General features: G+C 48.8%; 1 protein-coding gene across 1 annotated transcript in view; it reads left to right on the top strand.

Annotated features, from left to right (window-relative positions):
- Window positions 1–20023: 20023 nt before the first annotated feature.
- The window catches only part of UNC13A (unc-13 homolog A), a 57976-nt gene continuing 50167 nt past the window's right edge, over window positions 20024–27832 (top strand). The window contains exons 1-5 of the mRNA XM_060094455.1: window positions 20024–20038; window positions 21325–21394; window positions 23573–23602; window positions 24199–24298; window positions 26177–26294. Coding sequence (XP_059950438.1) covers window positions 20024–20038; window positions 21325–21394; window positions 23573–23602; window positions 24199–24298; window positions 26177–26294 — 333 coding nt within the window. The remainder of the gene's footprint in view (window positions 20039–21324; window positions 21395–23572; window positions 23603–24198; window positions 24299–26176; window positions 26295–27832) is intronic.

Genomic DNA, 27832 nt, shown 5'->3' with positions numbered 1-27832 from the left:
AGTACTGCCCTCTGCTGGCCACTCTGGGGACTTTGGGCTGAGCCCCACCTTGGAGGCCAGAGCCCCTTCTGCCATCCTGTCTGAACCAGTCCCATTTCTTTGCCCCCTTCGAGGCCTCATCCTCTTGATCAATCCAATCACTCTCTTTTATTATCAGCACTCTCCAGGCCAATCCAATCCCTTCACTTCCTCGAGTTAGTCACGCCCCAGAGTGATGCTGCTCAGGGCTGGGAATTTGCAAGGGATCAGCGCTGACCTTGTCCCATTGGCTTTCTAGGAACCAATTATTTTATTCCCATTTTATAGGTGATAAACGAAGATTGCCCTCATCGATTTCTCTTTGTTACCACCGGCCTGAAAGCCACAACTAAGGCCATGAGAAGGTCCAGCCTCAGAGCATTTGCACTTGCCATGCTCTCTGCTAGGAATGGCCTTCCTCCAATTCCACCGTGCTTAGCGAGACCTTGCCACTCTCCAGCTTCCTCTCTTCTAGGACGCCTTTCCCAACATCCCAATCAGAGTCTCCATCCCCCTTAGTCATCTCCCTTCCTTTGTCCCAGCACTGACCTCAGAGACTGGGTTCTGTTGCTCCACATCCTCCTTCCAGGCTCTAGGCAGCACCCTCACCCAGAGCCCCACCCCGACCATGGACGTGGCATGGACATGTATATGGATCCAGGCTGCATTCGTTGAATGAATGAATGAATGGTTACATGAATATCTGTGCTGCAGAAACAGCCTATTCTGAGAGTTGGTCCAGCCTCACTTTATATCCCAGCCTTGTCTCTCCAATCTCTCAGGAACTCAGTCTTCCTATCTATAAAAAGAGCACCGTATTGCACCCACCTCTGGTTGCAGAGGACTGAGGGAAATAACACATGTCAGGCAGGCACCCAGCACATTGCCAAGCACACAGTAGGCCTTCAGGAACCGCATGAATACTCTTCTCCTCTCCAATTATGAGAACCTTGGACTCGGAACTCATGTCCTGCTTCATCCACTTCAGTTCTCCCCCACGCCCCACCCTGCCGCAGTCCCCAGGGCAAGGCCAATGACAACAGAACTGTCAGGGGAAGAAGATGAGAGCATAGGACAGTCCCAAGGGCTCTGAATTCCATGTTCCCCAAACATCCCATTGCTTGTTACCCAGATAACAGGGACTGGAGTCAGAGATAGACAAACAGGTGGAGGGTGGACCCCTGGGTTTGATGTCTTGATTTTGGTCCTAGAAGCTGGGAAGCCCTTTACCCTCTGTCTACACTCTGGTCCCAAGTGACTACACTCTATCTCATGTTGATGCCTCTTCCATTTGTATCACCAGCCCAACCGCTCCCCTGAGCTTCAGACTCCAATATCTAACAGTACTGGGTATTCTCATTGGGTGCCTTGTAAGTATCTCATATTCAGCAACTCCAAAGCACCGGCCCCAGTTTCTCACCCTGAGATCTGGTTCTCCATCAGCATGGTAGATGATGGCTCCACCATCAGGCATGTGCCCAGGTCCCAAACCCTGGACTCATCCTTGTCACTTCTTTTCCTTTACCCAACATGTCCAGTCCATTGGCTGGTTGTGTAGGCTCAGACTCCAGAATGAACCCAAACCTTCCCTGCACTCCCATGGGCCCCACCATCTCCCACCTGGATTCTGTCCTGGCCTTCTGCCACCTACATTCCCATCCTGACCATCCCTTCTCCCCTGAGCAGCCTCAGAAAGATTTTTTAAATTATAAATCAGATCATGTCCCTCCTCTGCTAAAAGCCCTCCCATGGCCACCCATTGACCTTCAAGGAAAACCCACAATCCTCCCTGTGGCCAGGAGATCCCACGTGGACTGTACTCCTGCTCACTACCTCCTCCCTTCCTCCCTCCCTCCAACCCTTCCTCTCTCCCTCTGACAAGTACTGATTCATTCATCTTTTTTTTTTTTTTTTTTTTTTTTTGCAGTACGTGGGCCTCTCACTGTTGTGGACTCTCTCGTTGCGGAACACAGGCTCTGGACGCACAGGCTCAGCAGCCATGGCTCACGGGCCTAGCCGCTCTGCGGCATGTGGGATCTTCCCAGACCGGGGCACGAACCCATGTCTCCTGCATCGGCAGGCGGACTCTCAACCACTGCGCCACCAGGGAAGCCCTTGATTCATTCATCTTTATGCAGTGCCAACTGTGTGCTGAGACTGGTCTCAACACAGTACAGTCACCACCCGCCAGTGCAGTTGGGGCATCAGAGAGGGGTCTGGGGTTAAGTTTAGGGTTAGGGTTAGGGGTTCATGGGTGAGGATGAGGCTTCAGTGGCCACAAGTTGCCCATGGAGCCTAGGGTCCTGCTAAGCCTGTGTTCTGCCCCACAGGGCTGAAGTCCCCTGTCTTCCTCTCACTTAGTCTCCTTCTCTCAGTCTCTTTCTCTCTCTGCATCTCAGACCCCTCCCCAAATCCCCCAGGCTCCTCACAGCCTCTCCATCTCCTCCATCTCTCACTCTGCTCCAGCCACACCAGCCTCCTTGGTATTCCTCCAACACACCAAGCATGTCCCACCTCAGGGCCTTTACATCTGCTCTGTCCTCTGTCTTGAATCCCCCTCCCCCAACTCTCCCCATGCCTGGCTCCTTCTCCTCCCTTGGGTCTTAGCTCACGTGTTGCCTCTGCCAGCAGGCAGTTACCCTCTCCTCCACCATTTCTCTCTATCGTGGGACCCTCCCTGTTTTCCTCATAATTTTCCTTGATTTCCTCTGTGCGTGCTTATTTGTTTGTTTCCAACTCTCGTGCTAGGGACCGTGTCACTTGCTGGAACCTGTTGACAAGAGTAGTCCCCAGCATCCAGATGGTGCTGACAAATATTTGCTGAACAAATTGATTGACATCTGATTTATATCTGTCTCCTCTATGGAGCTTTGCTCAGTGCCATAAACCTTGCATGTACTCAGCAAGGATTGGGAATTTATTTGACGACCAAGCAATGTTGCCCTGTGTTGAGACTCTGGAAGCAGATCCGCTCATTCCCCAGTAAAGAGCTGAGCTCAGCAGATGCTGTGGAGGAGGAACTTTCTCACCCAAAGCCCAAATGTCTCCAGAGCTTCTCTTGGCACCGGGGATTGGCAAGTTTTAATAAGAACAGGGCCCCTGGGGATGGCCAGGAGCTTGGATGGCTGGGAGGGATGTGTGTGTGCATTTGATGGAGTGGGAGGGGGGTCTCTTTGCACGCACATGTGTGTGTGTGTATGTGTGTGTGTGTTGTACTTTTCACCAGTCTGTACACTATCTCCCATCACCTCTCTTTCAATAATCTTTATCTGTGGATTTCATGGGATGGTGGAGAGAAAGTGAGACATCAGAAGCTAAGAGAGATGGAAAGACAGACAGACAGACATATGGATGGACAGTCTGAGTTTGCAAAAGACATGAATGTAGATGCACAGTGAGGAGAACTAAGGAAAGAGGGAAGAACAGAGAAGAGAGGACAAGAGAAAACAGCTGGGCATAATTAAGTGGAGGGAAGAGATAGCTCAAATAAGTAACTTTGGATTGAGCTGAGTTGTTGGTGGGAGTGAAATGGGACACTGGGACTTAAAAATTAATTGGATATGAGTGATCAGTTTATCAGGGGCTTTGGCAGAAGGAGGGAGATGAGGTGTGGGTAAGAGAGAGAGAACAAGAGATAACCTCATCCACCAGAGGGCAGACAGCAGAAGCAAGAAGAACTACAATCCTGCAGCCTATGGAACAAAAACCACATTCACAGAAAGATAGACAAGATGAAAAGGCAGAGGGCTATGTACCAGATGAAGGAACAAGATAAAACCCCAGAAAAACAACTAACTGAAGTGGAGATAAGAAAACTTCCAGCAAAGGAATTCAGAATAATGATAGTGAAGAAGATCCAAGACCTCGGAAAAAGAATGGAGTCAAAGATGGAGAAGATGCAAAAAATGTTTAACAAAGACCTAGAAGAATTAAAGAACAAACAAACAGAGATGAACAATACAATAATTGAAATGAAAAATACACTAGAAGGAAACAATAGCAGAATAACTGAGGCAGAAGAATGGATAAGTGACTGGAAGACAGAATGGTGGAATTCACTGCTGTGGAACAAAATAAAGAAAAAAGAATGAAAAGAAATTAAGACAGCCTAAGAGACTTCTGGGACAACATTAAATGCAACAACATTCACATTATAGGGGTCCAGAAGGTGAAGAGAGAGAGAAAGGACCCGAGAGAATATTGGAAGAGATTATAGTTGAAAACTTCCCTAACATGGGAAAGGAAATAGCCACCCATGTCCAGGAAGTGCAGAGAGTCCTAGACAGGATAAACCCAAGGAGAAACACGCCAAGACACATAGTAATCAAACTGACAAAAATTAAAGACAAAGAAGAATTATTGAAAGCAACAAGGGAAAAACAACAAATAACATACAAGGGAACTCCCATAAGGTTAACAGGTGATTTCTCAGCAGAAACTCTACAAGCCAGAAAGGAGTGGCAGGATATATTTAAAGTGATGAAAGGGAAGAACCTACAACCAAGATTACTTTACCCAGCAGGGTTTTTATTCAGATTCGATGGAGAAATCAAAAGCTTTACAGACAAGCAAAAGCCAAGAGAATTCAGCACCACCAAACCAGCTCTACAACAAAAGCTAAAGGAACTTCTCTAAGTGGGAAACATAAGAGAAGAAAAGGACCTGCAAAAACAAACCCATAACAATTAAGAAAATGATAATAGGAACATACATATCGATAATTACCTTAAACATGAATGGATTAAATGCTCCAACCAAAAGACACAAGCTCGCTGAATGGATACAAAAACAAGACCCATATATATGCTGTCTACAAGAGACCCACTTCAGACCTAGGGACACATACAGACTGAAAGTGAGGGGATGGAAAAAGATATTCAATGGAAATCAAAAGAAAGTTGGGGGCTTCCCTGGTGGCGCAGTGGTTGAGAGTCCACCTGCCGATGCAGGGGACACGGGTTCGTGCCCCGGTCCAGGAAGATCCCACATGCTATGGAGCGGCTGGGCCCGTGAGCCATGACCACTGAGCCTGTGCGTCCGGAGCCTGTGCTCCACAACCGGAGAGGCCACAAGAGTGAGAGGCCCATGTACCGCAAAAAAAAAAAAAAAAAAAAAAAAAGAAAAGAAAGCTGGATTAGCAATACTCATATCAGATAAAATAGACTTTAAAATAAAGAATGTTACAAGAGACAAGGAAGGACACTACGTAATGATCAAGGGATCAATCCAAGAAGAAGATATAACAATTATAAATATATATGCACCCAACATAGGAGCACCTCAATACATAAGGCAACTGCTAACAGCTATAAAACAGGAAGTTGACAGTAACACAATAATAGTGGGGGACTTTAACACCTCACTTACACCAATGGACAGATCATCCAAACAGAAAATTAATAAGGAAACACAAGCTTTAAATGACACAATAGACCAGATAGATTTAATTGATATTTATAGGACACTGCATCCAAAAACAGCAGATTAAATTTTCTTCTCAAGTGCACACGGAACATTCTCCAGGATAGATCACATCTTGGGCCACAAATCAAGCCTCGGTAAATTTAAGAAAATTGAAATCATATCAAGCATCTTTTCTGACTACAACACTATGAGATTAGAAATCAATTACAGAGGAAAAAATGTAAAAAACACAAACACATGGAGTCTAAACAATACATTACTAAATAACCAAGAGATCACTGAAGAAATCAAAGAGAAAATCAAAAAATACCTAGAGACAAATGACAATGAAATCATGATGATCCAAAACCTTTGGGATGCAGCAAAAGCAGTTCTAAGAGGGAAGTTTATAGCAATACAAGCCTACCTCAAGAAACAAGAAAAATCTCAAATAAACAATCTAACCTCGCACCTAAAGAAGCCAGAGAAAGAAGAACAAACAAAACCCAAAGTTAGTAGAAGGAAAGAAGTCATAAAGATCAGAGAAGAAATAATGAAACAGAAACAAAGAAAACAAAAGCAAAGATCAATAAAACTAAAAGCTGGTTCTTTGAGAAGATAAACAAAATTGATAAACCATTAGCCAGACTCATCAAGAAAAAGAGGGAGAGGACTCAAATCAATAAAGTTAGAAATGAAAAAGGAGAAGTTACAACAGACACTGCAGAAATACAAAGCATCCTAAGAGACTACTATAAGCAACTCTATGCCAATAAAATGGACAACCTGGAAGAAATGGACAAATTCTTAGAAAGGTAAAACCTTCCAAGACTAAACCAGGAAGAAATAGAAAATATGAACAGACTAATCACAAGTAATGAAATTGAAACTGGGATTAAAAAATCTTCCAACAAACAAAAGTTGAGGACCAGATGGCTTCACAGGTGCATTCTATCAAACATTTAGAGAAGAGCTAACACCCATCCTTCTCAAACTCTTCCAAAAAATTGCAGAGGAAGGAACACTCCCAAACTCATTCTATGAGGCCACCATCACCCTGATACCAAAACCAGACAAAGATACTACAAAAAAAGAAAATCACAGACCAATATCACTGATGAATATAGATGCAAAAATCCTCAACAAAATACTAGCAAACAGAATCCAACAACACATTAAAAGGATCATACATCATGATCAAGTGGGATTTATCCCAGGGATGCAAGGATTCTTCAATATAAACAAATCAATCAATGTGATACACCATATTAACAAATTGAAGAATAAAAACCATATGATTATCTCAATAGATGCAGAAAAACTTTTGACAAAATTCAACACCCATTTATGATAAAAACTCTCCAGAAAGTGGGCATAGAGGGAACCTACCTCAACATAATAATGGCCATATACAACAAACCCACAGCAAACATCATTCTCAATGGTCAAAAACTGAAAGCATTTCCTCTAAGATCAGGAAGAAGACAAGGATGTCCACTCTCACCACTGTTATTCAACATAGTTTTGGAAGTCCTAGCCATGGCAATCAGAGAAGAAAAAGGAATACAAATTGGAAAAGAAGAAGTAAAACTGTCACTGTTTGCAGACGACATGATACTATACATAGATAATCCTAAAAATGCCACCAGAAAACTACTAGAGCTAATCAATGAATTTGGTAAAGTTGCAGGATACAAAATTAATGCACAGAAATCTCTTGCATTCCTATACACTAATGATGAAAAAATCTGAAAAAGAAATTAAGGAAACACCCCCATTTACCATTGTAACAAAGAGAATAAAATACCTAGGAATAAACCTACCTAGGGAGACAAAAGACCTGTATGCAGAAAACTACAAGATACTGATGAAAGAAATTAATGATGATACAAACAGATGGAGAGATATACCATGTTTTTGGATTGGAAGAATCAACATTATGAAAATGACTATAGGGCTTCCCTGGTGGCGCAGTGGCTGAGAGTCCGCCTGCCGATGCAGGGGACATGGGTTTGTGCCCCAGTCTGGGGAGATCCCACATGCCATGGAGCGGCTAAGCCCGTGAGCCATGGCCGCTGAGCCTGCGCGTCCGGAGCCTGTGCTCCGCAACGGGAGAGGCCGCAACAGTGAGAGGCCTGCATACCGAAAAAAAAAAAAAAGACTATACTACACAAAGCAATCTACAGATTCAATGCAATCCCTATCAAATTACCAATGGCATTTTTTTACAGAACTAGAACAAAAAGTCTTAAAATTTGTATGGAGATACAAAAGACACCAAACAGCCAAAACAACCTTGAGGGAAAAAACCGGAGCTGGAGGAATCACACTCCCTGACTTCAGACTATACTACAAAGCTACGGTCATCAAGACAATATAGTACTGGCACAAAAACAGAAATATGGATCAATGGAACAGGATAGAAAGCCCAGAGATAAACCCATGCACCTATAGTCAACTAATCTATGACAAAGGAGGCAAGGATATACAATGGATAAAAGACAGTCTCTTCAATAAGTGGTGCTGGGAAAACTAGACAGCTACATGTAAAAGAATGAAATTAGAACAGTCCCTAACTCCATACACAAAAATAAACTCAAACTGGATTAGAGACCTAAATGTAAGGCCAGACACTATAAAACTCTTAGAGGAAAACATAGGAAGAACACTCTTTGACATAAATCACAGTAAGATATTTTTTAACCAACCTCCTAGAGTAATGGAATAAAAACAAAAATAAACAAATGGGACCTAATGAAACTTAAAAGCTTTTGCACAGCAAAGGAAACTATAAACAAGACGAAAAGACAACCCTTAGAATGGGGGAAAATATTTGCAAACAAATACAAAGGACAGAGGATTAATCTCCCAAATATATAAACAGCTTATGCAGCTCAGTATTAAAAAAACAAACAACCCAATCAAAAAATGGGCAGAAGAACTAAATAGACATTTCTCCAAAGAAGACATACAGATGGCCAAGAAGCACATGAAAATCTGCTCAACATCACTAATTATTAGAGAAATGCAAATCAAAACTACAATGAGGTGTCACCTCACACAGGTTAGAATGGGCATCATCAGAAAATCTACAAACAACAAATGCTGGAGAGGGTGTGGAGAAAAGGGAACCCTCTTGCACTGTTGGTGGGAATGTAAATTGATACAGCCACTATGGAGAACAGTATGGAGGTTCCTTAAAAAACTAAAAACAGAGCTACCATACGACCCAGCAATCCCACTACTGGGCATATACCCAAAGAAAACCATAATTCCAAAGGACACATGCACTCCAATGTTCATTGCAGCACTGTATACAATAGCCAGGTCATGAAAGCAACCTAAATGCCCATCAACAGATGAATGGATAAAGAAGATGTGGTATATATATACAATGGAATATTACTCAGCCATAAAAAGGAATGAAACTGGGTCATTTGTAGAGAGTGGATGGATCTAGAGACTGTCATGCATAGTGAAGTAAGTCAGAAAGAGAAAAACAAATATAGTATATTAACGCATATATGTGGAACCTAGAAAAATGGTAGCGATGAACCGGTTTGCAAGGAAGAAATTGACACACAGATGTAGAGAACAAACGTATGAACACCAAGGGGGGAAAGCGGCAAGGGGTGAATTGTACACTTTAAAATATAAATGGTGGGACTTTCCTGGTGGCCCAGTGGTTAAGAATCTGCCTGCCGATGCAGAGGACACGGGTTCGAACTCTGGTCCAGGAAGATCCCACATGCCGCAGAGCAACTAAGCCCATGTGCCACAACTACTGAGCCTGCGCTCTAGAGCCCGCGAGCCACAACTACTGAGCCCATGTGCCACAACTACTGAAGCCCGCGCATCCAGAGCCCGTGCTCCGCCACAAGAGAAGGCACTGCAATGAGAAGTCTGCGCACCGCAACGAAGAGAAGCCCCCTCTCGCCACAACTGGAGAAAGCCCGTGCACAGCAATGAAGACCCAATGCAGCCAAAAATAAATAAATAAAATAAATAAATTTAAAAAATATATATATATATAAATGGTAAATTTTGTTATGTGTATTTTTTTTTTTTTTTTTTTTTTGGCTGAGCCATACGGGATCTTAGTTCCCCAACCAGGGATCGAACCTGTGTCCTCTGCACTGGGAGCATGAAGTCTTAACCACTGGACTGCCAGGGAAGTTCCTGTTATGTGTATTTTACAGCAATAAGAAAAAGGAATTTAAAATTAAGAGCTTCCTAGAGGGCCTCCCTGGTGGCGCAGTGGTTAAGAGTCCGCCTGCCGATGCAGGGGATACGGGTTCGTGCCCCGGTCTGGGAGGATCCCATATGCCGCGGAGCGGCTGGGCCCGTGAGCCATGGCCGCTGGGCCTGCGCATCCAGAGCCTGTGCTCCGCAACGGGAGAGGCCACAACAGTGAGAGGCCCGCATACCGCAAAAAAAAAAAAAAGAAAAAAAAAAAAAAAAAAAAAAAAGAGCTTCCTAGAAACTTCGCTCAGGAGGTGAATTCCCTCCCTATGAGCATGGGCTGGGCTTAGTGCTTTGCTTACAAACAACAGAGCAGGGAAAGGGAAAAATGATAACTTGACAGTGGATAAACTTGGCAGACAACACCTTACCCAGGTAATCAAAATTAACATCCTCTGTGATGTCATGTGGACATCAGGGACCTCTGGTATGATGTGACAAGGAGGGAACCCCACCTCTGTGATCTTCCCCTTAAACTCCATCTAACTTGTATTAGATGAACACAAGTCAAGGGACTTTCTACAAAATATCTGACTAGCACTCTTCAAAGGTATCAAAGTCATGAAAAATAAGGAAAGACTAAGAAACTCAGAGAGGAGGAGACCAAGGAGATAAGATGACTAAATGCGATGCAGGATCCTGGATTGGATCCTAGACTAGATAGAGAACATTAGTGGAAGAACAAGTGAAATATAAAGTCTGCAATTTAGTTAATAACAAGTGCCAATGTTAATGGCACTTTTTTTTTTTTTTTTTTTTTTGCGGTATGCGGGCCTCTCACTGTTGTGGCCTCTCCCTTAGCGGAGCACAGGCTCCGGACGTGCAGGCCCAGCGGCCATGGCTCACGGGCCCAGCCGCTCCACAGCATTTGGGATCTTCCCGGACCGGGGCACGAACCCGTGTCCCCTGCATCGGCAGGCGGACTCTCAACCACTGCGCCACCAGGGAAGCCCAATGGCACTTATTTTGACCTATGTACCGTATAACCATATGTAAGATGTTAACATTAGGGAAAACCAGGTGAAGGATATACAGGAATGCTCTGTGCCTTTTATAGCTCTGTACCTTTGCAGTTTGTTTTTTTTTTTTGTACATCTAAAATTTTTCCAAAATAAAAAAGTTATTTTAAAAATTAAGAGTTTTGGGGGCTTCCCTGGTGGCGCAGTGGTTGAGAGTCCGCCTGCCGATGCAGGGGACACGGGTTCGTGCCCCGATCCCGGAAGATCCCACATGCCGCAGAGCGGCTGGGCCCGCGAGCCATGGCCGCGGAGCCTGTGTGTCCGGAGCCTGTGCTCCGCAACGGGAGAGGCCACAGCAGTGAGAGGCCCGCGTACAGCAAAAAAAAAAAAAAAAAAAAAAAAATTAAGAGTTTTGGGCTTCCCTGGTGGCACAGCGGTTGAGAGTCTGCCTGCTAATGCAGGGGACACGGGTTCGAGCCCTGGTCTGGGAGGATCCCACGTGCCGCGGAGCGACTGGGCCCGTGAGCCACAATTGCTGAGCCTGCGCGTCTGGAGCCTGTGCTCCGCAACAAGAGAGGCCGCGGTGGTGAGGGGCCCGCGCACCGCGATGAAGAGTGGTCCCCGCTTGCCACGGCTAGAGGAAGCCCTCACACAGAAGCGAAGACCCAACACAGCAAAAATAAATAAGTAAATTTAAAAAAATAAATAAAAAAAATAAATAAAAAAAAATTAAGAGTTTTGCAAAGCAGAAATAGAGTCACACATGTAGAAAACAAATTTATGGTTACCATGGGGGGAAGGGGGGTGGGATGAATTGGGAGATTGGGATTGAAATATATACACTTCTATATATAAAATAGATAGCTAATGAGAACCTACTGTATAGCACAGGGAACTCTACTCAATGCTCTGCGGTGACCTAAATGGGAAGGAAATCTAAAACAGAGTGGATATGTGGCTATGTATAACTGATTCCCTTTGCTGTACAGCAGAAACTGACATAAAATTGTAAAACAACTATACTCCAATTAAAAAAATAAAATAAGATAAAAAATAAGAGCTTCTGTTCAGAAAATGACACCATGAATAGAATGAAAACAAGCCACAAAATTGGAGATTTTTACAACACGTGAAACTAATAAAGGATTTATATCTAATATGGATAAAGAACTATAAATCAATAGGAAAAGACAGTCACATTAAAAAAAATAGATAAAAGACTTCAACAGGCATTTCACCCTAAGAAGAAACCAAAAAATCACATAGTGTTCCACCTCATGAGCAATCAGGAAGCTAATCAGAACCAAAATGAGGCACACTTCACCCTCTTATTTTGGAACAATTCAAAAACCCAGACAATTCAAACTGTTGGCAAGGATGTGGAGCAGCTGAATGCTTATATGGTACTGATGTGATGTAAATTGCTGAAGCCACGTCAAAAACAAGTTGAATGTTATTTCATGAAGCTGAGCATATAGGTGCCCTATGATCCAGCCATCACTACTCCTGTGCACCAGCCTACATTTCTGAGAATGGTTATAAAAGCTTTGTTTGTGATAATCCCAGAGTGGAAACAATCTTAAAGTCCACCAACTGGGGCTTCCCTGGTGGCTCAGTGGTTAAGAATCCACCTGCCAATGCAGGGGACATGGGTTCGAGCCCTGGTCAGGGAAGATCCCACATGCCACGAAGCAACTAAGCCCGTGTGCCACAACCACTGAGCCCACGTGCCACAACTACTGAAGCCTGCGTGCCTAGAGCCCATGCTCCACAACAAGAGAAGCCACCACAATGAGAAGCCCGTGCACTGCAACGAAGAGAAGCCCCCACTCGCTGCAACTAGAGAAATCCCGCGTGCGGCAATGAAGACCCAATGCAGCCAAAAATAAATAAATAAAATAAATTTATTTTTTAAAAAATCCACCAACTGGAAAATAGATAATCAAAGATGTACTAATTCAAAGGAACACTATACAGCAGTGAAAAATGCATGCATTACAGCTAACCACAAGAAACTCAGATGAATATCAGTAAAATCATGTTGTGCAAAAAAAACAAGTTATAACAATGTGAATGTTTTATTTTAGTTATGGACAGTTCAAGAACACACAAAACTAAACCCTGTACTGTTTGCTGATAAATATGTGGTAAAACTCTAAGGAAAAGTAGGGGAATGAAAAACAAAATTAGACGTAGCTCTTCCTTCAGAGGGAAGGGACAATCGATTGGGGAGGGACAGTGGCCTATGGGGTCTACCATTATGATGGTATTGTTCTTTATTCAAGCCTGTCATTGCTGCTTCTTACTCCTTACCTATGGTTAATCAATATGTAATAAAAATTTTGAAAGCAATGAGATTCTCAACAATGGTTGACATTATACATTACTATTCCAAGTGCTTTCAGGTGTTAACTTATATAATAACTCCTGCAACTCTGTGAGGTAGGTCCTGTTATCTCTGTTTTACAGGCAGGGAAACTGAGGCAGAATGGTCACATGACTTGCCCAAGGTCATGCCAGTGATTAGAGGCAGAGTTGGGTTTTGAACACATGCCTCCCTTGTGACTAACTCCATATACATCTTGTGTTTATGAAGCTCTGTCATGTGTGCTGGGGGCTGGGGACTCTGTGGGCCTCAGCCTCTGGGACTGTTCTAGGTACTGGAGATACACAATGAACAGGTTTTTGTATTAGGTGTGTTAGGGCACCGGCTCACACGGAACTGCCTGGTTGGATGTGTGGGGAGGGGTGGTGAGCAGAGCTGTGTTGGGGTCAGGGTTGGGGTCTGGGGGAGTCCAGAAATGTGGAGTAAGTGCTTGGTTTGGGGGAATTAGGTAAGGCTTTCTGGAAAAGAGTATATTCAAACTGGGCATTGATGGATGAATAGGAGTTTGCCAGTTACACAAAGGAGTGAAGGGTGGAATCCATTCCGAGTGTGTGCCAAGATCCACAGGCTGAGAGAAACAGGGACAGAGAGAGACCTAAACAGACGTGGCAGAGACACAGAGAGAGGTTCACAGGGAGACACATGACCGAGAGAGACGGGGAGACAAAGAGTCAGGGGAATAGAGAGACCCAGAGAGAGAGGCAGAGAAACAGAGGCAAAGAGAACGAGATATAGAGACAGAGGAATAGAGATACACAGGGAGAGCAGAGAGACAGCAAACGACTCAAGATTGAGAGCTAAAGGAGAGACGAAAACACGCAGAACCAGAAGGGAGCCTGCGTGATGGCTGCCCTCAGCTCCCACCCGGCTCCGGCCCTTTAAACCCCACCCTCACCCTTGAGCTTGCAGCACCCGCGCCCCATCAGGCTCCGCCCGCCAGCCCCGCATCAGCACCACGTCAGGAGCTGTCCGCGCCCCCGGTGCTGAACCAAGATGGCAGGCGGCGGAGGCCGGGCCCCGGCGTGAGCTGAGCGCGGGCTGCAGCCCCCGCCATGCCCCAACCCAGCGGCAGCTAAGACCGACCTGACAGAGCCGGCCCGCCGGCGACTCTGGAGACATGTCTCTACTATGCGTTGGAGGTAGGAGGCGAGGCTGCAGGGCGGGGAACCGATGTGGACCAGGACTGGGCTCGGGGTCCGTGTGGATGCGGCTGGGTTCCTGAGGGGGTGACCCGAGTACACGCGGCTGGGTTTTGAGGGGGTAGCCCTTGTAGAAGCGTCAGGGCGCCTGAGAAGGTGATCAGTGTAGATGCAGCTGGGCTCTCAGGGGGTCCTGGTTGCCGCTACTGGGGTCGTGTGGACACGGCTGAACGCGGAGGCCCGTGTGGACGCGGGCAGGGGTCTGGGGCTCCATCTGGAAACGGTCTAGACTGGGTCGTCTGTGTAGAACTGGTTAATAGCGGGTTCGTGTGGAAGGAGCCGGGCTGGGTAGTTCAAATGAATCCTGCAGGGTGCTTGGAAGGAGTCTTGGGCTGTGAGCTGGGCTGCGGGCAGGGCTGGGAATTCGGAGAGGAGTGCAGGGGGAGCGGTCTCCAAGCCCTGAGCGTGTAAGATCTGGATAGAGGGGCTTGGTCATTAGGACTACCGTGAGCTCTAGGTATCCCACACCCTGGGAGTGGAGAGGACTGGGGTGGGGGAGACCCCTTCCAGCATTATGAGAGGGCAGTGATTGGGGGTCTGGGGTCACTTTTCCGGTTAACTCTTTGCCTTCTCTAGTGGAGGCTGGGGCAGTCGCCCGAGGGCCTCCCCCTCCCCGCCCTCTCTGGCCCCTCCGCATGCAAATCCGGCCTTCTCCGCAGGGAGCCGACCCTTTGGAAGTACAGTACCACCCTGCACCCCTCACGACCCATCCTCACCTCACCCACTTTGCGCTGGAGGGAGGAAAGGAGAGGTGGGGTGGAGCTATTTTGGGGCCGGAACGCCATCTGCATCGAGGCCCACGCCCAGGCCCACCTTCTGCGTTGGGGTGGGTGGAGGGAAAGAGACTCGGGAGGGGCATGACTGCCTCCCCCAACCCCTGAGGCAGGGTGGGGGAGAAGCCAGCCCACCTGGACCAAGGCGTCTGGGGTAATTCTGAGTTCTCAGCAGGGAACCTTGGCGGTAGGGGTGGTGGTGAAACAGGGCTCAAGGCTTATAGGGGTCTCAACCTTGGGTTTTAAGGGTTGGGGTCCACCCCTTTCGCCTCTACTCCCTTCAAGAAGGCCTGGGGTCGGAGAAGGGGTGTATCTGCCAAGCCTGAGATGGCAGGCTTAGGGAGACCTTAGGCTGCCGGGAGTGTGCTGTGTGTGTATGTGTGTGTGTGAGAGAGAGAGAGAGAAAAATTGGGAGAGAGAGAGAGAGAGAGAGAAAGAGAGAGAGATACAGGGAGAGAGATATGAACCCCAGCCTCCTCCTGGACCCGGGTGGGCAGGCCCAGGAGCTGGGAACCTCCCCCACTGCCCCTCCCCCCTCCCCCCTCCTCCTATGCCTCTCCATTCACAAACCCAGCCCCGCCCGCCCGCTCCCCGCAGCGGTGGCTTCCCGTGTGCTGCGCGCGCGGGGCTGGGCCGGCGTGGACGCGGGTGTTCTTAAAGGGACAGGGGCCTCCTTTCCTTGAGCTCGTTCCCAACGGTCGGGGCTGATGGTGGGAGAAGGGCCAGTAAGATCAAAAGTCAACTCATTCAGCCCCTAGTCTAGGGAATTAGGGAAGTCGGGAGGTGGAGTGGACCCCCATGAACCCCTCACAGACTAGGCCCAAGGGGAGGGGGAGGTGAACGTCCAACGCCCCCTCCTGGCCCCTCCCCATCCTCTGAGCTGCCTAACTCTTGGGAGGGGATAGCACTGGAGGAGGGGGTATGTGGGTTGCTGGCTGACTCCTCCAAGCTTGCTCTTCTCTGCCCCTCACCCCCCCGTCTTCGGAGCTGGGCTTCTCTAGAATCTCACCCTTAACTCTGATGCACACTGGAGTCTTGGCTGCAGGGGTGGTGTGAAGCGGAGGCAGTAAGAGGGGTGAGGCTTCCTAAATCGGAGGCCTAGGGGAAGAAGAGTGTTGGATGATTTTGTGGAACTTATAGAGAAGGAGTCACCAGCTGAGTAGAGGGGGTGGCTGGGAAGAGCAAGGCTTGGGATGAGGTGGGAGGTAGAGCCCTGAGGTGTAAAGGGAGCAGTGGATGCTAGGAGAGGCTGGGTGCCGGGAGACTGGGAGAAGTGGGGAGAGGGAAATGCTGAGAAGGGTGGGGGAGATGCCCAGAGTGGGAGGCCTTGAGGGCTGAGGGGGAAAGAAGAGGGAGCAAGGCAACTAGGCTGAGAGGGCTTTTCTTGGATCTGAGTTCATCCTTAGAGTTGAGGAAATACCTGCCCCCGAACCAGGGGCCCACCCATGATTGCCCACATCTGCATACACTTGGACTGGTATGTTCAAACCCGGACTTGCCTTGGGTGGACAGAAATGCTCAGAATTCACCAAGTCTCTATGAAGACCACGTGTCTGTGACTGCACATTCATGGACACATGTACAGGTTCACATGCCCATTTGAACACACACACATACATATATACTGGACACCATCACTCTGCGCCATAGACATTGTCCCCACAATACAGGCATGTGTGTCTGCACACATGCACACACACGGATATGTGTGATTAATGTTCATAATAGCCATGTCGCCTAAGGATCTACCCATGCCTTACCCCTCAGGCATGTACATATATATATGCCTGTTAGGGCCCTGAATCCCAAGAAACACATGTATACACATGATCAAATGCCAAGGCCATATATGTACACACGTGATAACACTTGCCTGGACACTCAAAGCAGTCACTTTGAATAGGTGAATAATGATGCACACATGAGTGTGTACATGTTTGCAAGTAAACAAAAATACACAGGCTATACAACTGCATATCACACACCCCAACATGTGTTTCTACCTAACATATCACTCAAAAACCTGCACGTACCTAAACTCACACAAACCAGCATGTCCCACATACAGTCACACCCCACTCCCCAGCACATACATGCAGACCCTCACCTGCACTCAGATGGTGCACATGAGTACATGTCCCTCTACACATGCACACATACACCCATATACACTCACTTGCCTGCACTGGTAACACGAGCAAATACACATTGAAGAACACACAAATGCAAGTTCTTGTGTGCATATGCTGCACTAACACGTGGGAGACCACCCTGTACAGACCTTGCCTCTGCCACCTCTCATTTCTTTATCTATGTGGAGCCCCATTGTCCCCCCTCACCTTAATCCACTTGCTAAGTCTTGGCAGAGTTCTGAGGCTGCTAACAGCAAGTGCCACCTTGTTCCTTTGTGAATTCATTCATATATTTACTCAGCAAGCATTGAGCACCCACTATATGTCAGGCATTGTTCCTGGCTCTGGGGACCCAGCCTTACTCCTGGCCTCATGCTAGTGGGGTCAGAGTGGGAGAGATGGGAAAAGGCTGCGGGAGATGGAGAGGAGCGTTTCTATGGCTCTTTTCCTCTGGGAAGCCTACCCTGTTGCCATCATCATGATTTGCCTGAGTCTCAGAAGATGAGGGGGAACTGAGCAGAAGGGACACCATGCTCTAGGTGGAGGGCACAGCAAGCGCAAAAGCGTGGTGACAGGGATTTGGTTCTAGACTTTCCTATGTGCATCATGACATTTTGCCAGGCCACTTAATGTTTAAAATGTTCCATAAATATTTGATGACTGAATATTGCATATAAATTAGCAAATGCGTCTGAGAGTGAGTTTACTGCACAACTAATAATAATATCTACAACAAGCCCCATCTATCCAGCATTCTATAGGCACACTGTTGAGGACTTTTATGCCCATTGCCCTCTTTAATCCTCAGAGCAACCCATTTTAGAGATGAGGAAAACCGAGGTTCTGGGAGGTTCAACAACTCGCCTGGTGCCACAGAGCCAGAGGTGTAGCTGCCTGACTCCACAGCCTACTGGGAGTGAAAAGTGAAAGTCGAGCCTCCCCTCAGCCCCCAGAACCTGGGGACACCTAAGTCCCTACCATGGGGTGAGAATCTGTCCTGGGATCACCTTTTTCCTTCATCCACTCAGCAAAGAGACATATCACAATCTCCCCATTCATCATGGCTTTTCCCCTGCCCCTCTCCCAGGAAGGCTTCACAAATCCCTCTGTCTCTTACTGTTTCTGATACCACACAGCCAGGGGTGTCTGCATCTGATCTTTGCTCTCAACAACCTCATAGGATGCCTCCGGTGTTGGCTCTGATTCATCTTCAGGGCTGCAGTCTTAGCCACCTCCCTATCTTGTACCTCACTTGCCTCCCACACACAATTAGCTTCCTCTGTGAGGTGTGAACCAGTACATCCTGAGTCCAGGAGGCCTGAGTTTGAATCCCTAAATCCAGCACTTCTGGGAAAGTCCCATATCTTCTTCATTCCTCAGTGTGTCCATCTGTAAAATGGGCACACTAATAGTGCCCACTGCCTAGGTTTTCTGGAACTCTCCAGTCATATGAGGCACGCAGAGAACTTGGCATGATGCCTGGCTTGTGGAAATGGTCAATAAGTGTGAGCCAAAGACAGGAAAAATCTGTGATGGTGTTTTTATTAATGGGGACTAAAAGCTTTCTGGAAAGTGGTCCGCGAGTGTAGGACATTTCCCGAGAGCTCACTGCGTTCTCAGGCCTGAGGAGGGCTCAGTAATACATAGGGCGCAAAGGAGGTGCCAACTCTTTGGAGGTACGTGGGCAGGGATGAAAAGTTCAGCACCGTGGACAGTTCAGGGAGGAGACACTGAGTTCAGCACAGTGGACAGCGCCCGCGCCGCGGAACCAGGTCTTCAGGTCTTCGCGTAGGGCTGCTGGAGGAGGCAATGACGTCATTCCTTCAGTGAACATTATTTAATGGGCACCTACTATATGCCAGGCCTAGTTCTAAGTGGTACCTGGTAAACAACACAGACAGAATATCTGTCAAGTTTCTTGGTGTGTTTTTTTTACATCTAAGGCTTCAGTCTGGCTCTGGCTTATTTCTGTCCATGGAGGATGAGAGTCCTCATTTATTCTCTCCCAGATGCAAAGCCAGAGAGACCAATGTCCTTATCCCAAAGCCCTTGTCTGCTATCGACATCACATACTAAATACCAAACATCCTAAAATCTATTTCTGAATTCTCTATGCTTTCCTTCCACCACTTGTAGTGTCTTCTGACACCTGATAAGCGTGTGCTGTGGATGGGCTTTCAGCCACTTCCCCTGGTGGCTGGAGTTCTCTATTTCCCCACTCCCACTCCCAGGACTGGCAGGTTATGGACCAGATGTCCCAAGGACTGGAGTCTACCTCAATTAGAATCTAGGGTCGTCCAGGCCAGGCGCACACTTCGAACTCAACCAAATAATAAAAATAGTAATGATACTAGTAATGGTAATGGTAATAATAGTAGTAATAACAGTATAATAATGCTGATGCTAATAATAATGAAGAAGAAAGGGGAGAGGGAGGAAGAGGAAGGAAGAAGAAGGGAAGAGGAAGGGGAGAAGAAAGTGAGACCAACTAGGCTTGCCTTGCCCCATTTCCCAGATGCAGAAACTGAAGCCCAGAGCCTGGCAGCGCCAATGAGCCCCTGCTCTCACTTCCACCGATTTTGCCCTGGGCCACAGCTGCCTGTGCGTCCACATTAATCAGTCAGCGCAGATGGGGGCGGGGGGGGTGGGCAGGGACCGGGGAGGCCGCGCAGTCTGCTGACCTGGCGTGACGCGGTATCTCCTGCCCGCCCGTCAGTGGGCACCTCCCCCACTCAGCACTCCCCGCGGTCGCGTTGCTCACGCCCTCCTCGCCCACGTTATAAATAGCTTCGTGCTTGTGACCAGGAGCTCGTGAAGGAGGGGCGGCGCTTCCGCCCTGGTGACCCCGATACCGCAGGCAAGAGGAAGGCAGCGGGCAGGGGCAAGGCAGCGGGGCGGAGATGTGATGACGATGACGGTGGTGAAGGCGACAATGACTCGGGTTCCTCTCGCTGACGGGGAAGAGAGAGGCAGAGAGAGACTCGGCTCTTTCTCTGAGCCCCATCCGCACCCCCACCCGAGCCCCTACCTCCAAGCCCTTTTTTTTTTTTTTTTTTTTTTTTGCGGTACGCGGGCCTCTCACTGTTGTGGCCTCTGCCGTTGCGGAGCACAGGCTCCGGACGTGCAGGCTCAGCGGCCATGGCTCACGGGCCCAGCCGCTCCGCGGCATTTGGGATCTTCCCGGACCGGGGCACGAACCCGTGTCCCCTGCATCGGCAGGCGGACTCTCAACCACTGCGCCACCAGGGAAGCCCCCTCCAAGCCCTCTTATCCCCTGAGCCCCTTCCCTGAGGCCACCCACCCTTCCTGAGTCCCCTCCCCCGTCATGAGCCTCCTCCAAGCTCTCCGAGCCCCCTTCCCTTAGTCCCCTACCCCCCTCCTTCTTATCGCACACCCTATTCCCCGCCATGAGCTTCCTACTCTGACTGCCCATTCTTCTCTGAGCCCCGTCTCCCACCCTGAGTCTGCCCCTCCCCCCTCTGAGTCCCCAGTGATGAGCATATATTGATGTCCTCACCCTGAACTCTCTGAAGGGGCCCAGGGGCTCACTCTTAGAGCTAGAGCTCTCCGGCAATCTCCCACGGCTTGTGGACCCCAACTGAGCCCATTACCCTCTGGCCCAGAGAGACTTAGGGAGGAGGAAAGGGGGAGAGATAAGGGACTGGGAACAAGAAAGACAGAGGCAGAGGGAGGAAGGGAAGAAGAGAGACAGAAAGACGTGACAAGGGGATGACGGGTGGAGAGAACCAGCATCGGAAGGAAGGAGACAGGGAGAGACCTCCTCCCTAGAGGAGAGGATGGGCGACAGACCTTGGACAACTGGCTTCCCCTCTGAGCTCTGCCCCTGGTCTGTAAAAAAGGGACACAGAGAGGGAGGTGCAGAGTGGGGCCCAGATTCGGTCACACCCCCGTGAGTCCCTCAGATCTCCCAGGGCCTGGCACCTACCTCCTCTCTGGTTCCCACCGCCAGCTTTTCTCTCCCAATCCTGCCTCTCCTCTCTGCAGCATCTTCCCTGCCTGCCCTCCCTAGTGAAAATCTGTGTGTCTCTGTGTCTCTGACTATCATGTCTCATCTCCCCTCACTTCTGCCTCCCTCCTTTTCCTTTCTCTCCTCATGTTGGTCCCTCTATGTATGTGCCTTTCTGAGCCTCCGTGTCTCTCCCATCATTCTCCCTCCCCGCCCTTCCCCTGCACCCTCCTCCTCCTTCACAGAGTCATCAGGTTTGCAAGCTGGAGGTCCCCCAGGAGGAAGGCCTGGAGCTACTGCTGGACAACATCCTAAGTGCCCCTGAGCCTCACGCAATCCCAGAGATGATGGGCTGGGTGGCTGAGCTCTCTGTGGTCTGGGTGGGGCTGAGGCTATGAGAGGGGGCATGTGGGACAGGGGTAGGGACCCTCTCCCGCAAGAGAGGGACTTTTGCATGTGCAGTCATGTGCCTTGAGTGGGAAGGTGGGGAAGACAGGACTCGATGACTGATTTTGCATATGGGGGAAAGAGAAAGAGAGAGAGACAGAGATGGAAGCCCAGAGAGGGGGGTTCACTTGCCCAGGGTCACACAGCACCATAATCTGAACCCAGCTCCACCTGACTCCATGCTGAACAAGGGCTCACCTTTCCCGATGACCAGTCAAGGGCTCTATCTGTGTTCTACCTCCCAAACCCAAACCCAGGTATGGCGGGCATAATGCCCAACCCATTTGCATTTAAAATCTGGGTCTTGGGGTGGTGTTGGTGTTGGCATAGGAAGGCACTCATTCCCTCTTCTGCTCTGCAACTCTGGGGAGCTCACTCAGTGCTTCTGGGCATCAATCCCCACCCCCAACCTCATCCTCCCCACAGTCTGTCTGCAACAGGAACAAATAGTATTTACTGACAAGTGTTTAGAACCACTCTACTTCCCCCACCCTTGATGAGAATTCTCTCTTCACTGGCTCCATTCAGGTGCTTTTTTGAGGAAGAAATTCAAGTGATGAGGACAGAGAAATGAACCCTCTATGGGAGGCTGGATCCCAGATAGGAGGCTGTGGCACTTGCCCAGAAAAAGGCTGAACTTGACTCTCAAAAAAAAGAAGAAAGAATAGAAACGCAATTCTGATTCTAGGAATTTATCCTTCAACTTACTTGCATACCCTCTTTAAGACATACTGAGAAAAAGAAAGGTTCTGCAGAGGGTGTAGAATGCTACCATTTGTGTAGGAAGTAAAGTAATGCACATGTGCACATGATTGCTTATGCATCTCTAGTACCACAAGGAATTGGTACTGTTGATTGCATCCAGGAGGGAGAATGAGAGCTGGAGTAGAAAAAGCCTTATCTTCATTGTATGATCTTTCAGTTGCTCTGGATTTTGTAAAATGTGGGTGTATTGCCTACTCAAACAAAAATATTCATTTGAAAATGTTAAAGGGAGAAGAAATATGGAAATCGAGAGGTCTCAGTTTGGGAGCAGGTTTCAGGTGGGAGTAGAGAGTAATGGTAGAGAAATGTATTGGGGGCAGATGCAGAGTTTGAGAGGTAATGAAAGTGAAAGTTTAATGTCCTGTGAGAAGATCTAGTAAAGAGTGGAATTGCTTTGAATCACTTGGGGTTGTGGGGTTATGTGAAATATGAAGAGACTGGACCACGTGGAACCCTGAGGTATATTTGAGTTGCACCTTTCACGGGTAAGTTGGGCTGGACAAGCTCTAACAACCTACTGGCCAGGACTGGGATATCTCTATGTGCACTATGGAGTCAGCTCTCTGGGTTGTTTTTTCCCACCTCGCCCAGTCCCCTTTGAATATGAGACTCTAAACCCTGGAAGCATTCAGGAGGACAGGCTGAGCTGGACAATTCGTGGAGAAGTCTCACTGGTCTAACAGGGGGATGGGAATCATTGGAGATTGTTTTCTCCTTTCTCCTTACCTCCTCCCCAACTCCCCTCCTCCTTCTGAAGCAATCCTGGAGGACTTCCTGTAAGAAGCCTCTCTTGCCACCTGCCCAGCTCCTTCTTTTGAATCTTGTTCAATTTTGGTGAAGTTACAACTGGAGGGAGGGAGCTCTAGGGGAGTTTGATGGGGAGGAGGGTGGGACATGGACTGCTCCCAAGGTCCAAACTTCCTTCCACTCCAGGTCGGCCTGTGCTCATCTGTCTGATGGCTTCTCTCTCTCTCCCTCTCATCCCTGCCTCCCTCCTCTCCCTATTTCTCTTCCTCTCATTGTCTTTGCCTCTGTCTCTGATTTTGCCTCTGTCTTTATCTTGTTTTTTTTTTGTTGTTGTTGTTGTTTTGTGTTGTTTTGTTTTTTAAATCTGTTCGGTCTCTTTATTGGCCACTTTTGCCTCTCTTCTCTCTGTCTCTTTCTTTCTGTATCTCTCTCCTCTCTCATTATGTCTCTATTTTCATGTGTCTCTCTGTGTCTCTTTCTCTCCTCCCCAACTCTCTGCCCATCTCCCTTCCCTCTCTCTGTCTCTCTCCGCAGTCAAAAAAGCCAAGTTTGATGGTGCCCAAGGTAAGTGGCCTCTATTCCTGTCCTCTCCTGTGTTGTCTGTCTGTCTGTCCACCTCTTGGAGAGACGGGAGAGGGCGTCTGAGCCAGTGACGGGGAACTTGGGCTCTATGTCTGCTGAGCATCACAGAGAGTGTCAGACTTGCTCTAGGGTCCCAGCAGTCTTCCCAGCCATCGCCTGAAGACTCCACTGGGAGTGGGGCTCACCCTGAGCCAATGGTGCTTCCCAGAATCCTAAGAGATAGGGTGGGGACGCTTAGATTAGGCTGCAGCTGAGAAAAGTGAGGTTCCGAGAGGCAAAGGAAGTTTCCTATGTCCAAGGATATTGGACGTAGTCATTTCTAAGCATCAGGATTAGGTATCCCCAAATTCCACATCTCCCTGCACCAAGGCCCCTCCCTAGTGCTCTGAGGGGCTGGGGGTGGGGCTCTGGGGGCTGGCCTGGGAGTGGAGGCACAGAAGCACCTCAGGGTGGTGGACCTGGAGTGGGCCCAAGAACGCACAGCCCCTGAGGGATCATAGGGGTGTTATCGAGAGCTTGGGAAGTGGCATGGGGGAGTCCCTGAGCCCTTGCACTGACCTCCGCTCTCACTGCCACAGAGAAATTCAACACCTATGTGACCCTGAAGGTGCAGAATGTCAAGAGCACGACCATTGCCGTACGGGGCAGCCAGCCCAGCTGGGAGCAGGATTTCATGTTGTGAGTCTGCAGCGACTGGACCTGAATGGCCACACCCCTTGGCACAGCCGGGCACTTTGCTGGTTCTGCAGGGCACAGCCGGATACCCGGGTGTCGTCTGGGACTCCCTTCGCTCTTCTTTCAGCCCTGTGTCCAGCCATCAGCTTTGCCTCCAAAGCACTTCCCGAATCCAGTCGCTTCCCTTTATCTCCGAGGCCACCAGCCAAGTCCCCTCTGCCCGCCAGCCTCCACCCTGGCCTCCTGCTGCCATCCACCTCCTGCAATCTGTTCTCCTCTAGGCAGCAAGGGGGATATTTTTAAAATTGCAAATCACATCCGGTCACTCTCCAAACTTGCCTGACGCTTGTGGCTCATCAACCTAAGAGCAAAACCCATATTTGTCCCTGCAGCCCCCCAAGGCCAGGCCCCTGTGACCTCACACCAGTATCTTGTTTCATCTCTCCTGCCTCACCTGCCCAGATACACCCACCTCTGCACTGTTCCTCCAACATGTCCAGCTTGTTCCTGCTCCAGGACCTTTGCTCTTGTTCTTCTTTCCCCCTCCCTCCCCATCCCAGCTGACTCCTTCCGTCCTTTGGGTCTCAGCTGTGTCACCTCCTCAGGGAAGTCTTCCCTGACCACCACCCTCAAGCTGCAATTGAACAGTAATTTCAGGCCCTGCCACCAATTGTTATTCTATTCATTTGTGTGATTTTTGACACCTTTCTGGCCCCTTCCCCTGGACTGTGAGCTCCACGTGGGTAAGGCACTATTGGTCTCTGTTCCCACTGTGATCTCCATGCCAAGCACAGAGCCTGGCACACAATAGGTGCTCGATAAATATTTGTCTAATAACTGAATGAATTCATGACCTGGACCCTCCCCTCAACCTGGAGCTCCTTGGGGCCTCCTATTACATCCCACCTACTCTGGTGATGGCCAAAATGTGCCATGCCTTCTTCTAAGGCTTTGATTAAATCAATTTTGCTTATAACCCTGGGAGGGAGGGTGCTAACATAATCCTCATTTTACAGATGAGGAAACAGAGGACCAGAGGGGCAAAGCCACCTGCTCAGTGACATGCAGCCTGTACCTGGCAGAGCTGGGATTTGGACCCAGGCAGCCCTCAACCCCTGAGCAGAGCCTGGCTGGGGACTGTCACTAGTGGAGGCCATGAGGGAATCCAGAGTTGGGATTCTGGAGCAGAGGAAAGAAGAAAGGGGAAAGAAGAAAGGAACTGGCTCTACAATTCTAGGAAAATGTGAAGGGGGCAGGACAGAGTGGTCCCCAATCCCCCTAAAGCCAGTTACTGAATGACCAGGTCATGGTCAACAGTTATATTCAAGGAGAACATTCCTTAAGATAAATCTTTGGTAAATTGGTAGGTTCAGTGAACTGGACATTCACCAAGGTTTACTACCAAATCTGCATATTTCCAGAATGGGGCCTGCAGGGAAAGTGCTTAGAGGTGTAATCATTCATATGCTCAAGGGTGTCCTCATCTGATTGGATAGAGATGACACTGGGAAGGATGGAGGCACCACAGATGCCCTTATCTTGGGGTAATAGGGAGCCATGGAGGGCATTTGAGCCTCTTCCTCACTTAACCAGCATTCTCAGGGTCTGAGGGCCAGAGGAAGGGCCAGGTGATTTGGGGCTACGGGAGACATGTGACACCTGTCCCCATTCCTTCTTTCTCAGCTTGGAATCCTGGTTCTGCTGTGATACCCTGAGCATGTAACTTAGTCCTTTGGCCTCAGTTTCTCCTCTGTAGAATAAGAACTTCTGTGTTACCTTCCTGACTCGGACTCACCCAGGCCTGGGTTTGAATTCTAGTTGGTCATGTGTCCAAAGGCGAGTGAACTGACTTTTCTGAGACTTCATTACCTCTCTCCACAGCGAAATTAACCGCCTGGATTTGGGGCTGACGGTGGAGGTATGGAACAAGGGTCTCATCTGGGACACGATGGTGGGCACTGTGTGGATCCCTCTGCGGACCATCCGCCAGTCCAATGAAGTGAGTGGTGGGATGAGGGTTGGATAGGAGTGCTTGGGAGGGGCCCAGAGGCCAATGGTCTAAACAAGATGGACATCTATCTGCATCCCCTGACAATGTTCATGTAGACATCCAGGGCTGCAGTGGCAGCTCCAGTCACCAGGGTTTAAACTCCTTTCATCTTGTTGCTCTGCCTTTCTCCTCATGTGGCTTCCACCTCATGGCCCAAGATAGCTGCTCAAGGATTACCGTTACATCTGCATTCCAGTCAGGGGAGGGAAAGGTAGCAAGGGAAGGGGTTTGCACTCCTAATTAAGGGCCCAAACTGGAAGCTGGCTGTCATTGGCCAGAACTGTCATGTGGCACCACCTACCTGCAAGGGAGTCTAGAATATGTAGTCTTAGGCTGCATAGCCCTGTGCCCAGCTAGAAATGCATCCCTATGGAAGAAAGGAGAAGGGATATTGCAAGCAACTAGCACTTTGTGCCTAGATGGGCATCAGGGAGTTTACGCCAGTCCCAAAGAAAATAACCTTGGCCTCCTCTCTAACCTCCAGGCCTTAAATTTCACCCTCTCCACTTGGCACCTAAGATCCAATCCTGCCCTCCCTGCCCATCACCCTTGGGAGGCCTTCCAGATGGCACCAACCCACTTTGCCAGCCTTATTTCCCCCACACCTCAACCTACACTCCTCACAGTCCCCAGGGATAGCTTCTGAACTTTCACATATGCTGTTCCCTGGGTTTCAAGTGTCCTCCTTTCCATCACCCTTAAGCCCAGCTCCCATGCCCTCTCCTCCAGGAAGCCCTCCCTAATTTCTGCCTGGATTCCTCCCCTCCCCTCCCTCCTTCTATCCTGGCCCTGACTTCATGGTGTTGCGGGTGTCTGTGTCAGGCTCTATCTCCTGTGACTGTGGGCTTCTCAGGCATTGCCCAATGTGGACCAAGCTTAGAGCAGGCACCAGATAGGGTTTATTTTTTAATGAATAAATGGAGATGGAGGAAAGAGGCGCAATAGTCCAGGCGAGCCCAAAAGGAAGGGTTGTGGGTGACCCAAAGTTTCCTCAGTGACCCTCCAGGTGTGAGGAAGGCCTAGTCACCTGGGACAACCATGACCTATGCAAGGGACCCTGGACTACTTCCCCATCACTGCCAGCCTTTCCCTGGGGCTGCAGAAGGAAGATTCTGCAGAGCATCATTCTCATTTCAGAGATGAAGAAACTGAGGTTCAGAGTGGACCCCACCTGCTCAAGTGCTCATTTCCCTGAACCAAGGGGGACTGGTTCATTCACTCAGGGGTATCCTCCCTGAATGGTGGGAGGACCAGGTCTTTTATCTGCAGTCGGGGCCCCATAACCCCTCATTAGGGATGAGGAGTGCTGTGCAAGGCCGGGACCGCCCCTACCTGACCCTACAGGTCTCTCTCTCTGGGTCCTTGCATCTGGGTCCCCTGGACCCACCATGTTGCTCTGGATTGAGACCTTCCTTCTCTGAGTCTTGGTTTCCTCATCTAAAGTGGGGACATGGCCCTTGCTCTTGGAGTAAGGGTAAGATGGGGTG

Source organism: Mesoplodon densirostris, chromosome 3, assembly GCF_025265405.1.
Source record: "Mesoplodon densirostris isolate mMesDen1 chromosome 3, mMesDen1 primary haplotype, whole genome shotgun sequence".
Lineage (NCBI taxonomy): Eukaryota > Metazoa > Chordata > Mammalia > Artiodactyla > Ziphiidae > Mesoplodon > Mesoplodon densirostris.
The sequence above is the reverse complement of the archived record's forward strand: the minus strand, read 5'-3'. Positions and strand labels throughout refer to the sequence as shown.